General features: G+C 36.3%; 1 protein-coding gene across 2 annotated transcripts; it reads left to right on the top strand.

Annotated features, from left to right (window-relative positions):
* Positions 1 to 1656: 1656 nt before the first annotated feature.
* On the top strand, positions 1657 to 15038 carry LOC6566724. Of its 2 annotated transcripts, none has more exons than XR_004365348.1 (3): positions 1657 to 1791; positions 1974 to 2048; positions 10477 to 10519. XR_004365348.1 is itself a non-coding variant. In XM_001993178.2 (3 exons), the coding sequence occupies exon 3, from the start codon at positions 13825 to 13827 to the stop codon at positions 14833 to 14835; it is 1011 nt and encodes a 336-aa protein (XP_001993214.2). In that variant the 5' UTR covers positions 1659 to 1791; positions 1974 to 2048; the 3' UTR covers positions 14836 to 15038. The 2 variants fall into 2 exon arrangements, 1 of the variants encoding a protein (XP_001993214.2); XM_001993178.2 differs by lacking the exon at positions 10477 to 10519 and adding an exon at positions 13825 to 15038 and having other exon boundaries at positions 1659 to 1791.
* The last annotated feature ends 203 nt before the right edge of the window (positions 15039 to 15241 follow it).

The following is a 15241-nucleotide window of genomic DNA, read 5'->3' as shown; positions in this document are numbered from 1 at the left end:
GGTCTATGCATCTATGTTAACCAAGTCGTACTCGCTGTCTGTCGGGTGTTAAATGTTGGGGTATTAAATGGAAGGCGTTGAAATGTTCAAATTTGTTTTATCATGCATATTTTCGGCATTGCTATTCAAATGAAACAGGAAATCGCAATCACGACCGTTTGTCAACAGTCGATTTGAAAGTGACAGTAACACTTCAACATACACAAAAGAATATCAATCAAATTAGGCAAAAAACTGGTTCGGCAATTTAGCAATAGCAAGTTCCTCATCCATAGAAATGAAGATAAAAGTAGTTGACAATAGCATACCGAAAATATGAAATATATATCTTATAATTTCCAGCACTGACTCGAAGAGTAGATACCCTTCGAAAAGTATTTGGGTGCTAAATGAATAGCCTTATGAACTATGAATATAATCACTAAATTATTATTTGATTTCTTATGTTTCTGACTACATGTTAAATCCGAGAAAAGTAAGTAATATTTATTATAAAAATATTAATGTTCTGAAAAACATATTTCATGACTTAGAGAAGTCGTCATAAAAATAGAAGAAGCTCTTGGCATTCAATGCATAATAATAATTAGTTGTTGGCATCATTTGGCTGTCTGGCTAAATTGCATAACCTTTTTGTAGACAGGCTTGTCAAAGTTTATGCAAGAGTGAAATGAATGCCATTTAGATAACATTTAGCTTGGCGTAGTTCACAATTCGCCTGACCATATTCCGGCTGAACTGACTTATTTACGTATGTACTGATCCCATATTTGGTGCATATTTTGTCAATGGCTTTGGCCGAAGCCGTTAATACTTCAGCTTGAGCCCAGGGAAATCGTGTTGAGACAAAGTGCAATATTTCACACTCACTTTGGTGCGACCCATTGAGGTTGTTGAGGCTGACAACAACAGCTAACAACAAAAACAACAGCAATATCGCTGATCGAACGACATGCTCCATGCAATCCATGCAGATGTCGAACAGAAAATTATGCTACAACTTTAAGTGATTATGAAATTTAACATGCACACGCTGCCACTTTGTTATTGTTTATGACTTGATAATGCAGCGAGCCAAAACGGGGCGTTTCTATGAGCAGCACTAAGAATTCCACTTGCATTGGCCGAATAAAGTTATTAAATTGAATTTATGATTTCTATAATCATAAAAATCGGAGCGTGCAGCTGAAAAATGAATTGTTTGCCAATTTCAAAGCGCCACTGGCGATCCGTTTACTATGAATTCGGTTCGCAATTTATGACTAATTTGGAAATGATTTATCCAAACGCCCATAAACAATATGCAAAGTTGTCTCAGACTAACATCTAACGTGGCTTATCGATTGGCCGCAAAGCTTGCCAAAAATCCAATTTTAGTTTTGTTTTATTTTTGCAAATTTAATTAAGTCAAACAAAGGCCATGGGCAACAGCTCGCATAAAGATGATAATCAAATGCATTCAATTCTACTTGTTTGCATAAGCTGTGGACACGCTCAGTCGAGACACAAACCAGACACAAACCGTACACGTATCTTCGCTGGGGCCTGGACAGCTTCGGCATTCGCTTGCATCTCGGCAGCAGCTTCGGTTGTGAGTTAAGCCTCGACTTCGGTTGCGAGACGGATCAAAGCTGATCGAGTCGCTGGCTACTTCAACTTGGCGTTGCATAAAAAGTGGTTCAGTGGAGCAAACGGCTTCAGACCGAAAGCATCGCGTGCGCGACGAAAAGTGCCTTCAATTTATTGTATAGACCTTAATCGTATACGGCGCGGAAGTGAAGTGTAGGCGTTGTACGTATACTCTATAAGCTGTTTTCGACGCATCCTTATTGCGGGATTAATATTCACAAATAATAAATAATAATTAATATTTGCATGTGCTTTATGCAACACAATAACAATTGTCGAAAACATAATATTTCCTATTTCCTATATGTCAATTAACATTTATAAATATAAATTTGCATTTGCAGCTGCGACGTATACATCATATTTGGATTATATATATATTTTATTGCGGATATAAATTGTTATACTAAATTTTGAAGGTGAGTCTTCTGGGAATTTTGACACTTCTATTGATGATGAAATAAGTACTATATATATCACACCATAATATCTGAAATCTTGCAGTTTGAAATATAACTGTTCAAACAATTAGTTGAACTTAAATAAAAAAAAAAAGGAAAAAATTTTAATCTTTCATAGGTTTAAGATTTTTTTTCCCCCTTTTGTTTTCCACTTGAAAATACAAATATTTGCTTAATAATAAAACGTGAAAATTACATAAAATCAAGTTTGTTCTATAAAACCAGAAATCAAAGCTCTAAATAAAAAATTAAATATATAACCTGACGCTAGTTCAGCTGATGCTGTTCAAACAATGCAAAAAAAAAAGAAAAAATATACATTCTCGAAATGTCATCAATGTATAAATATACAATTGGACAAGATAAATACATAATTTATCGCAACACATTGTTTGATATTCTAGATCAGGTTTCTGCTTTGTTTAAACAACAATGTCAACTCGATTTGTCTGAGTCTGCAAATTCCAGATTTCACTTTGCAATGAAATCAGTAAAAGTTTGCAATTACAATAATAAGTTTTGATTTCAATTCATTTAGTTGGCTTTAATCAATCCGACAGATGTCAGTTGTCTCAGGAGAGCCAAGATAGTTGGACAAATTTGCATATTAATTTTAATTGAGCGCACAAAGCATGGCAAATGCGAAACGATGAAGTGCAGTCGCTAAATTGAAATTGAAAATGTCAAATTCGGATCCTGATTCGAGATTCAAATGAAATCGAGCTGAATAAGCCATTTTGAGCCGCAGCTGCGGTAGATCCAATAACAACAGCAGCAACAACAGTTTGCTTGTAATGAACACAAATTAACATACAATACGAGCTGCGAGCGACAGATTGTCAAACACCAAGGCGAACAAATGCTCGGGAAGTGTGGACTCCAAAATGTGCCAAATATCATTTAAGTCAACAGAGTCTTGGTACTCGGGACCTGAACTCCCGTCTAATGAATAATTCATGTATTGCAGTCGATAAACATTTGTCGGCTCTTACATATATCCAGTTACAATTGCAGCGTGTTAACTGCTTAACGCATTTCATTTAATGGCATTTCAAATATGTGCGAAAATCTATTGAGCTCTCAAAAATAAGTGTAGAGCAAGTTTGTTCCGAATTGATGCACACCAAAATTTGGATGGATCATAAAAATTCTGCATATGCCATCCGGACACACATTCACTTCCGCCTTGAAAGTAACTTTTTGGTTTGTTTCTTTTTCTATTTTTAATAATTACATTTTGACATTGGCCAAGCACAAAGCAACACAATGCATAAACTAGCCAACAACTAAAATTCGCTAAAATAAAAGCAACATGTATTCGATTTGCATATGCAAATTCGATTCCCACGACTTTTAATTGTGTACAAAAAACCACAAAAAAAGCCCCAGTTATATTTATACAAAAAAAACTTTGAGCTTGGACTTGAGGCTATATGAAACAATTCTGATCATTTGATTGACATTTAATGGTCTGGTCAGGGGCTCACAAACAAAACAGAAGTTAAGCATAATACTAAGTTATCGGATGCATCAGATACTTTAAAGTTTCTGAACAAAAGTTTTGCTTATTTTGTTTGCACATCTTTTTGTTTGGCCTGCCTTTAATATGTATTTTGAGCACTTTAATTAACGCCATTAACAAAGTCATTAATGCGTACCGACTTCAAGTTAACGAACCGAAATTAATTCACAATTCGTCTACCCTGGCATAATGGAGTCAAACGACATGTTCCCATTGACTATAAAAGGTAGCGACTTAAATACATAATAAATATGTTGACAATCCCTTTCTTATCAACAAAAATATATGTATATTATATGAATGTTGCAAAATGTTAAGTGTTGCAAAAAAGTAATTGAATTTGAATACGACATTAAAATATCCAATGAAAAAAATCAAACATTTGATCGACTTTCTAAAACACTATAATAATATATTAATGATTAAATACGTATTTACGTAATAAATTATTACTAATTCGTTTTAAATAAATTTAATATAAAGACCAGCTAGGGTTCACTTGAAAGTAAATAATATGAATATTTCAAGCGTATGAAAAGCTTGAGAATATGTAAGGGTATATAAATACCATTGTATGTGGTTGAGGTTATCTTGTACACCGTTTGGCAATATATACACTGAGCTATGGCAGCTAATAGAACAGCCAACACAGATATTTATCTTAATGAAGTCGACGCATTGCCAGTCAGTTCTAACATCAGCTGGCAGCAGCTGAGGCTTGTGGCATGGGGCAGGGCGAGCCATGCCACATGCCAGACTGCGCCTAGAAATGCGTACGGGGTCTGATTGACATTTGCGAACCAAGTCACTGCACCACAAAACCACGTAAAAAAAAGTGCATTAGCAGACAAACTCAAGTGAAACTAAACGACATAATTGAGTTTCAGCAGAGCGACTCTTGTGATTGCCTCTATGTCGTTGATCTAGCCGACTAAAGCGCATTTGGAGCAGCTCTGGCCAGGCATCTCCGTTAATCTCAAATGCATTCAAGGCCCCGGTTTCTGTTTCTGGGCGTACCCTGTTTCTGCTGTTAGTTGTGTAACAATTGAAATCAATTGGCTCTGGCCTACAAACTAACCAACATCGATTTTAGTTCAAAGTTCAATTACAAGGGTTTAGCGTTAACAATAACAACAATAAGAAATGCAGCGTCAGCCACAAAAAAAAACCAAAAAAAACTCAAATTCATTACGTAATGACTTGTAAACAAATCAGAAATCAAAACAAATACAATTACAACCATAACAAGCGAGAGCAGCCGAGTCTATTTAATGCAATTATGTTAAAATCAAGAAGAGGCTCGTGATTAAGCACTGCGGGCGATCTAAACTAAAATACTTTACAAATCGTAGAAAAGGAATATTGAATCTTCGCTAAACGATTGGGAATCTATTGTATTAATTAAATTCAGTAGCTGAAATAACCTTCAACGTTAGTTAAGACTTAGTCACAGCTCAGCTGCTTATTGTGATTAAGATTCCCATTGAGAATTTATTTCACCCTACAGTCATTTCATGATTCCATCTATTGGATGAACCCAACATTGTAAAGTGAATGTCTTTGTCACGATTTCATAGAAACTACTTAGTCGATATTGAAAATTATTGAAAATTTTAAACTTGAAAATGATATCGTCTTTGGAATAGTAAGGAAACATATTTTAAAACGATTTGACCGCTGGCAACAAAACTCATCCTATATGAATACGCACATTTTCTGAGATCGATACAAATCCTTATATGTATTTATGTTTTTCTTTATTCCGAGAAGCCTTATACAACACGTGCCAAAATGTTAATGACCCTTATAGTTCAAAGTAAATGAACAATAATTTATAACTCAACAGCTTATCCTGGCATTAAATTGTATTTCATTCAAAATGATGCTTACTCACCAATTTGAATGGCACAGAAGCCTCTTTATCTCATTTTTGATTGCGTAACTTTCATTCAGTAATCAAATCCATTTAACTTGTATTTATACAAAATGTTTTTTGTTAACATCGCCCTGCGGCGTTGGCCAGTTAAAAGTTCAATTATTTGGTGATTATGAGTATTACCCGAGTTGAGTTCAAAGACGGGTTCAGTTGGGCAGTAAGTCAATCGTTTTGTTTTGCCCGATTTTGGCGAAGTTTTGGGGTTTGTCAGTTATTTGGCGAGTCACGCATGCCTTTCGATTTCTACGAATATCTGTGGTGATTACTCAATTCCAATGCGAGTGCAATGCAAATTTATCATTTGCCTGAATTTGCATTTCACAAAACAAAGTTCGTGATATGTCACAGGCGCTAGAATGTGCCCCACCGGCAAACCAAGCTCAGCGGCAACAGCAGCAGCAACAAAAACAGTATTTACAATATTTACTTGACACTTTGGGGCAATTAGTAGCAACTCAAGTTTGACATTCGAAATGACAGCGTACAGAATGGCAAACGTCTCCTCCTCCAATAATTGCCAGCTACTTAGATTCATATATGTATATATATATATATATATATATATTCTTATATCTATCTATGTATCTAGTTTGTGGCGAACTTGGTTCAATTTAATGCTAATTAACAAAAGACTGAGTCAAACAACATTAATTGGCTTTAATAGATTTTTGACTGCATGTATAAAGATTCATTGCAGAAGTAGCATCAAAATATATAATATGTATTAAATTGAATATAAATTATATTTGTATGTGATAAGTAAAAATCTATTATGCTATGATGATGTGACAAACCGTGAGAAATTTGCTGCACAGCTGAATAGAATTTATTGATGCAACTGTTTCCCATAAGCTTAAGACATGAATCTACAGAGTATCCGCTTGTCAATATTCGTGTTTGACTTTGACAGTTAAGTAGCTAACTAAATATTCTTGATTGACTTAATATCAAGTAGCTAGCTGTGTTCTTCTTTAATGATATAAAATGTATTTTTAGTCCAGAACTTGGGTAATTAAAACGTTTTTATTACTTGATTGGGTCTTCGTTAACATAGTAGCCGTGGCCAGATGGAATCTTGTGACCAGTATATAATCTGTTCACACCTGTCGTGAGGAGTATTGACTGCATTTTTACTATCAGCTAACCAGGTCAAGTCGGCTTGTCTACGGCTGTCATTTAATGCAAATTATTGCGCAATGTTTTTAGCATGTTCCATTACAAATTGGGACTTGTGCGAGTGGCTAACGCATGTGGGCGTGGTATGGTTGTAAGCTATTGAGCACAAGGCGTTACTTTATATTCAAATTCCTATGTAAAAACACAGTCAATGTCTTAAGCAACTGCATGTTGCTGTTCACCATGAACTGTAAGAAAGTTGGAGTGTTGTTTAATAGTTAGTGCAACTTATTATATTTTTCTATGATATATACATAATTATTACTCCAAAAAATATTTTAGATATTAAAGCATAAGCAAAAGTCATTAAGAAGTAACTTTAATACAAAGAGCTTAGAGTATTCTTATGTGGCTTATATACTTTTTCGGGATATTGAAAGCGACTACGGATAACTATAACTATTATTTCATATGCAAGATATATATATATATATATGCTTATATTCTACATATATATTTTTGATACCCCGGGAAATCTTAATTCATCAAAAACATTTTTGCTTATAAAGAAATGTATCTGTTTTAAATGAAATAAATACGATATGTCTATTAAATCACAGAAAGTGCATACAAACTTCAGCTTACTGTTTGTGTGTTTGTTTTTTAGATTTAGCAATGTGGATTAAATAGCTTTTTTATTACTTTCCAGGTAACAGGTAACGTATAGATTCATTAGGTGGCAATTTGAGAAACACATAAAAATATATATATTTTCTGCTTAATACATAGTTTAAGCTGGTAAAAGAAATTTAAGCAATTATAGTTTTAGTAAATATTATAATATTAAAGATACTTAACAGATATTGTATTTTTTATGGTTTTGCTTGCTCACAGTTTGGTCATTTTATAAAATTATAAGCTAACTAAGCTTTATAAAGGTTATATGAAAACTGTAAAGTTTCTACCAAAATATATATTTATATGAGTTATGCAAGACACTTTGTCAGTTAAAAGCATTAAAAAAAGAGTTAGATTAATTATGAAATTTGTGTAAAATTGTAAATTTGTGGCATTAATTGCCTTTTGCTTGTTAGAGAAGCGTTCTTAATGACACTTTAAGTGTCGGAACCCCTCAGGGAATTAAACGAGTTAACATTGCCCGAATTTTGGATTGATGTGTCTGCAAAAAAAATCAGCTGTTGCAACAAACAACAAGCAGTGTGCCACAACTTGTCGCAACGTGCAACAAGCTGTAAGCGAGCAACATGGCTTGTGAACGACATCAATTAGCAAAGTTTTTAATGCGACCACATTTGGCGTGAAACTGCAAAATGAACCAAGCATCTAGACATAAAATGCGTACAAAAATGAAAAAAAAAGAAAAAACAAAATCGCCTCAAGTCAATCAGTTTTGTTGTGTGTCCAGCGACGCGTATTACAACAAGCCACGTTGCCTCAAGTCGGGACGCTGGACCAGGTTAACTAGCTCCAATCCCAGCGCCAAAGTTCCAAAGTGTTGGCCACGCAGCCTTGGAGATTGCGATGGCGATGCCGATGTCGATGCCGATGCAAGATTGGAAGCCATTTGGAAAGGCGGCGGCACTCGAATTACGCGGCAGCTTACGCAAATTTTTCTCGAACGCCGCCGCCAGGCATAAATGCTAAAAGCCACTGTTGCCACTGCTACTGCCTCATCGTAGGTGCTGAGCTGGCGGCCAAGACTGTAAATGCCGGCACACCCTAATGCTATCTACCTTCTCGCTGGCTGTGGTCTGTCTCGGGAGCAACCAATGGCTTTAATTGAAAATCTGCGTTGCCTGACCAACTCGTTTACGCATTCGAAAGGCCTGCGTGGTACTGGTAATTAAAAACATGTCGTTCAATACTCTCTGATACTCTTGATAGCGAAGAAGTTCGATAACTAAGCCATAAAGTTAGCAGGAAATTAATTCAGCTCATAAAAGATTAAATGCTATGATGAAACATAAAATATGAAGCTACACTTTGGTCGAATTAAAATTAGTTTTCAAATATATATTCACAGTAATTGTATGGACAGTCTAAGTAGACAAGGTCAGCTGCAGTTATGAGCTATATTTATAGCTATAGTTTATCTCCCGCTTATTAATTTAATTTCAAAATGATTAAATAGAGTTATACTATCTTTCATTAAATGGCAATTTAGGAATTTACTTTGTGCAGGAATTACACAATTGCTGAAGGTTACTTTTAGTACTAAACACATATAACAATTAAATTTAAATTTGCTCTAAAATTAGATATATATGTAAGGATCAGATCAGACGAAGCAATAGAGTATCCTCACATCGGTATGCTTTGTGTGTTTGTTTTACTTTTGATGTTTTTTCTGTGTTGCTGCTGGCTAATATTGCGTATACGCAACAGTCGTCATACTTTTTTCTTTGGCCGGGATAATTAATTATTATGTTAGCTTTTCGCTCGTTTTTTTTTATATTTATCTACATGGTACATGTGTAGCCAGATTGCAGTGGAATTTTTGGGAGGATGTGCATCCAAATGATTAATTGAGAATGGCTAATGCCATGCGGTTAGATGAATGAGATTTCGTGGCAATTTACGACACCCTCCTGAGCGACTAGTTAGTATTTGGCTAACTTAAGTAGCATTGCCAAATTATACCAGTTTATTAAACTGGTTTCATTGGTCGTAATATCCCATGGCAACCCACAAAAAACCCATAGCGCCATTTAACTGCAAATAAAAGTGACGCACTTTCAAGTCAAGTCCCCGCCCCGAGATCTCTCTATGAATATTGCACAATTGACGTGACATCCTGACTACTGCGCATAACTTAATATGCGCACAGTGATTGCATTTTATGACCCAATCTTGGCCAGATTTTGCCCCAAAGCCTCCGTTCGGAAAGTGAGCGGCAATCGCTCTGAGCACGCAGTCCCAAAAAAAATGACTATCAAAGGATTTTAATTATTTGCACAAAAATCTAATTTCCGTCCCGCATATACTGTATAACTGGGACCATGCTGCTGATGCAATCGCACCTAAAAAAAAAAAAAGAAAGAAAAAAAAAAGCTGAGTGCCACGCAAAAGTTAACAACAAATCAAACGCCGAAGTTTGACACAGTTCGGGGCAGGAGCAGCGTGTGGAAAATCCAAACGACGAAACGAAATTTATAGAGCGCGTAGAGAGACTCAAAATGCTTAAATGGATGTGGATATTGATGTGGTTCTTGTTGTTGCTGTTGTTATGGACCAGTCCCAAGCCCGAAGCGAGGTGCGTGCGACGTCGTCGCTCAATCAATGCAATTCATTCATTGAGTTTGAAATGGGCACGCGAATTGAGACCTGAGAGTCGAGACCAGAGAGATCTGAGACTAGATTTGCGGGACTTGCTGCGGTCGGTCTGCCTTTTTGCCAAGTGCCTTTCAAGTCTATGCCGCACACACACACACACACGCACACAGTGGTTGTCACTTGTGTACTGCAATAGGGGCAAGAGGGTGGAGGGGAGAAATAGGTGTTTCCATGTTGCAATTGCAATTTTGATAGCACAATATTGAAAAGTATTTACTAAGTACATACATATATAATGGTAAATGCCAGCGAAGGTGGCAACTGAATAGTTGACTATATACACTTGAGCCAAGAGTTAACTCTAACTTAATGGTATTTCAACGTAGTTAAAGTTAAACTACTTAGTATTTCCAAAATACAGATATGTGCATCAAAATGAATTAATTACTACCTGGACAAATATTTTTAGTTAGTGTAGGTAGAATAACTAGTTAAATATAATCATCTGATTTTTGCAGCACTTATTGGAGAAAGGAATAAGCCAGAAAAATTATAAGCAGTGATTTTACAAAATAAATAATAATCAACAAAAATTATAATCATCACATATGCAGTACTAAACAAAAGTAAGTTACTTTGAAAAATCGAAATAAAATATATTAATTGAGATTATACAATTTTTTAACAATTTTATTCACACGGCTATGCATATCGATGCATGTTAGACTCATCCATTATGGCTTGCTTTTTGTTTCTGTCTCAAGCTTATCGTGTATATCTGTTTGCTCGACCATTGCATAAACTGTCCCAAGAAGTCTAAAGCTGAATACCTGAGGCGCAATTCACTTGTGGCATGTTTTTTTTTTATTTCTAAACGCTGGACACAGGCGACAGTCGTAACGAGCGCGTTGCAAGTCTCTCTGTGGCCAGCTCTTGTAGTTGTTGTTGAATGCGGTTGTGTTTCTATACAACTTTGGCACACGCTGCGGCTGCTGCACAAACAAAAAAATGCGTTGGGTGCGTATGCAAAAAATATAAGAAAAAAACAGAACTCAAGCGAAAAAAACGCACAACAAAAACGAAAAGAAAATAAAAACCTGCGAATGGGTCGCACAAAAAGTTGCGTTTGGCCACATTTATTGATTTATTACGGAGCTGGAAGCGCATAATTTATTACAAATCTATTTGTGCTGGACCAGCAATGAAAATATATATAGCCTATATAAGCTATATGTATTTTCGGATTTTTCTGTTTTTGTGCGTAGCAGCTGATTTATGGACTGCATAAAACAAAAGACTTAAGTAACAAACTTGCCGGCAAAGATATTTGCCGATAAAAAAGAACTTGAAATTTATAGGATTTAGCAATTTAGATAACACTTGGATAACATTCTGCGAAAACAAAAGTGCCCAAAATATAAAGAAAATCCTAAGGTCAGATTAATATATAATATTTATGTGCAGTAATCCAGTTTAACTGTTTATTAGAAGTTTATAAAACCTGTCTGAAAAGCCCACTTTCAACGGATTATTATTAAATTGTTTACAAAGAATTGCACTCGATGATTAGCTGTCAACTATTAAATAGTATTGAAAGTAAGCTTGTCAATTACAACGGACGTTATTGACAAAGGCGCACCCTGCATACAGTTAATTGCATTAGTAAGTGCACATTCTAAATTTAATAAATTAATTATATTTATTAATTTGGTTTCCTTGTTGGCTATATGAACAAATATGTTTAAAACATAAGTCTAGGAATTATAGCAGACCGAAGCATAACAAAGTTAAACTTTAAACTTGAATAAAATTTAATTGAAAACTGAATAAAATTAGACTTTTTGCAAGTTGCACTGCAAATAAGGACATCTGTCAACCAACAAGAACTTTGACAGAGTCTTGAAAGGCAATACAAACCTAAAATTCACGAGCTCTGACTGGCAAATAATCAAACTACATTCACAAATTTTTATCTTGAAATAATCAAGCATTATGATGGATTACAAGACCAAGAAAAAAGACAACAACTTTTAAACTTTTAACCCCAACAACACGCCACGTTCAATGTTAGTGTTTTTGTTGTTGTTGATAACTTAATTAAGCGCCATTTATGTAAACACGGCAACTAAGTGAATTATGTTCCCATGAACTGCAGCTGACTCAACGCCCACGCGCAACCTAAACCAACAACAACAAAAGCTGCAGCAACAACAACAACAAGGGTAATTCTGGCCACACGCCACAAGTTGGCAACTAGTCCGCAAGCCAATGGCAAACACATTTGAACCTTGCAACTTGGCAGCTTGGCAACTGTTTAATGCCCCCAACGCCGTGTTGATTAATATCATCAGTCGACGACTGCCGCGAATTTTGTTGCTGTTAATACTAGCCACCTCCATCCATCCCACCCAGCGTGTTATTGTTAATAGACATGACAGCACTTAAATAGGCCCATTAAGTCTAAGATTAAATGACCGCCCAGCGACAACTTTGCATGTGGCTTTGTTGGCTGCTCTCTGACGAATAAAGCTTTGCTTATGTTTACTTCACTCTGCCGGCTAATTAGTTGCACTTCATTATGTCGATTGGTTATACTTGTGGTTATAGCTGTGATTATGCCTTGGGCAACATGCGAGACACACAATCGATGCATGAAATATCACGCCAATTACGAGTCAAACAGCGCGAATTCAGCTCAGTTTCAGCTTCAGCTGCGGACAACTCGCACAGTGGCTGCTGTAAACGCGCGCCACAAATTAAATCAATTAAATAACAAAAAGCAAAACGCTCAAGTCAATTTACAAGCTCGTTGACAAACTCCAAATACCCTAACAAAAGCAATACTTAATAATAATAAACAGCCAATCAATCATGTTTTTAGAGTTAGCTATTGCTATAGCTTTTCAATATATACTTACAATTAATTTTGTGACATCTATAAAAACCAATTTGTAGCTTTGACTTGTGTTTTTATGTGATTGTATGTTTGTTATTTGATTAGATGACAAATTTGAAGAAATTTATTTTGTTTTTGTGTTTTAACCATTTGGGGTCGGCATTCCTTGAAGCTTAGCTTTTTATTCACTACTCAATTAGGACGAAAATCAATGCATAACATTGGAAAAGGAAGTGATAAAAGTTAAAAGTAATTATTGCAGAAGATAAATTGAATTTTATTGAAATATATTATTATATTTATATATAATGCTCAACTTTTTAATGTTACCTGTACCATAATCATTAAACATATCCAAACAACCTGGCCATTAATCTGCTGAACAACAGAGCCGACTCCACCTTGTATGTCAATATAAATTGTATTATTATATAATTTAAAGATTGTTCCTCTCGTGACAGATTTTCAAGAAGGAAAAGGGAATACAAATTTTTACTAGCTGGTTATTCTAGCTATGAAAGAAGCTTTGCTTTACTTAAAAAGTGTTTTTGTGCATGTTTTATTTATATATATACATTTTTTTTGTTTATTTTGCGGATCTTTTTTTAATTCGCAAATATTTATAATGTGTCAAAAATGTATATATTTTGTATCATGTTAAATACTGCAATAGTTGAGAGATATTTTTATTAAAATCCTATAATTTGAAGAGAAAAGTAACCAACTTAATGCATTAGTTAGCATACCCTATTTGTTGAGTTGAATATGAATAACCCGTAAACTGTAAACAGCAAACGTAAAGTGATTTTCATCAATTATGTTTACGTCTGTGCGTCTCATTAAACATTTATAAGATTGATTGGCTGCTATTATTACTATTATTATGATGTCATGAAAGTTTGTGTGTGTAATGTGCTATGGATACTCAAGCTCTACATCTCTCTCTCTCTCTCTTTCTGTCTCTTTGCAGATGTCTCTCTATCGTTTGAAGATGGATATGCCTAAGATGTTGCTGCTGCTTGTGGTCGTAGTGCAACCTCTGAGTGCTGAGCCCGCTGGCTATCATTATGATCGGCCGGGTCCCTCGCCACCCTCCTCCTACACGGGCCATCAATTTGCACCGTTGTCCACGGTCCAGCCGCTGCCACCGGTGCCGGCGCTGCCTTCACTGCCCACTGGACATGGTTTCCAACAGCGAACTCCAACGCAGCCGGCGGGCAGCATTTTGAGTCGCTTTCTGCCCGGCACACCAGCAGTAACTAAAATTGTTAGCTATCCGGCATCAGCCGCGCCACAGACCTCCGTCACTTATCATGGTCAGCAGCCGACAGTGGTTAGGACGCCCAGCCAGCTGCAACAGCCCATCAATGTGCCCAGTGCTCCCGGCCAGCCGCAACTGCCTTTTAATGTGCCCAGTGGTCCGGCTGCTCCACAGCCGCTGCGTATTCCATTTGGCAAAACGGCTCTCTTCTCGCCCGGGGAGTCCTATGTGGACGCCTCTGGACGACAGCTGAAGCAGTATGCGGTCATCGAGATAATTGACAATGATATCAGCGAGAGTCCGGCGCCGTTCCTTAAATCCACTTTCTTTGATCGCTATCGTGCACACTTGGGTGCAAGTGGTATTGGTGCCACTGCCTTCGCCGGCTCAGGTCCCGCCTCTAGTGCTGGTTCTGGTCGTCAACTGGACTCACGTGCGAATGCTCTGGTCCTGGAGCAGCAGGCATTGAGTCTGCAGCCGCGCCAACTCAATCAGGGCCAGAGACAGGAATCGGTTGCATTGGGCTCAGGTGGCTTGGGATACATTCGTCTGCCCAATGGCAATGTGTACTTGGGCTCGGGCTCTCTGGGCTACATCAGTGGCCAGCAACGTATCGCCTCCGTTCGGGAAGCACGTACTCGATCCGAGTTGACATCAGATGCGCTCCACTTTGGACATGGACCGTTGGGTGGAGCGGGTAACTTTTTGAGATTTAAATGAGGAGAGAGAGATAGAGAAAGCAACGAGTTCGGCTATCATTTTGTACAATACACATATTTTATTGTAAATATTTAAATAAACCAATAAAATAATGCAATAATTTTATTGTGTAGTTTTTAAGCGTCTCAAAATATATCCTTTTATATATACATATGTACATAATTGCAAACATTTGTATGTTTTCCTATGCGCACCGCTAAAAAGCTGACAAAAATAAATAAACTGAGAATGGAAAATATTTATATAGTATTTTTACTTAAAACGAAATTTCCTAGCTTATTATTTTCTCATACTTCAGTTGATGGTTTGAAAAAAGCATTTAAATTTTGTGCCGCGCGTTAATTACACTGTTATACACATAAACTGTTCATGTTAATGAACAGTGTTTTAACAGTGCCATTTTGAG

Source organism: Drosophila grimshawi, unplaced genomic scaffold, assembly GCF_018153295.1.
Source record: "Drosophila grimshawi isolate 15287-2541.00 unplaced genomic scaffold, ASM1815329v1 contig_1377, whole genome shotgun sequence".
Taxonomy (NCBI): Eukaryota; Metazoa; Arthropoda; class Insecta; order Diptera; family Drosophilidae; genus Drosophila; species Drosophila grimshawi.
This window is presented reverse-complemented; position numbering and strand designations above follow the sequence as displayed.

Bases quoted from the DNA above. Each gene is read 5' to 3' on its own strand.
- LOC6566724 (XM_001993178.2), top strand. From the start codon at position 13,825: ATGTCTCTCTATCGTTTGAAGATGGATATGCCTAAGATGTTGCTGCTG.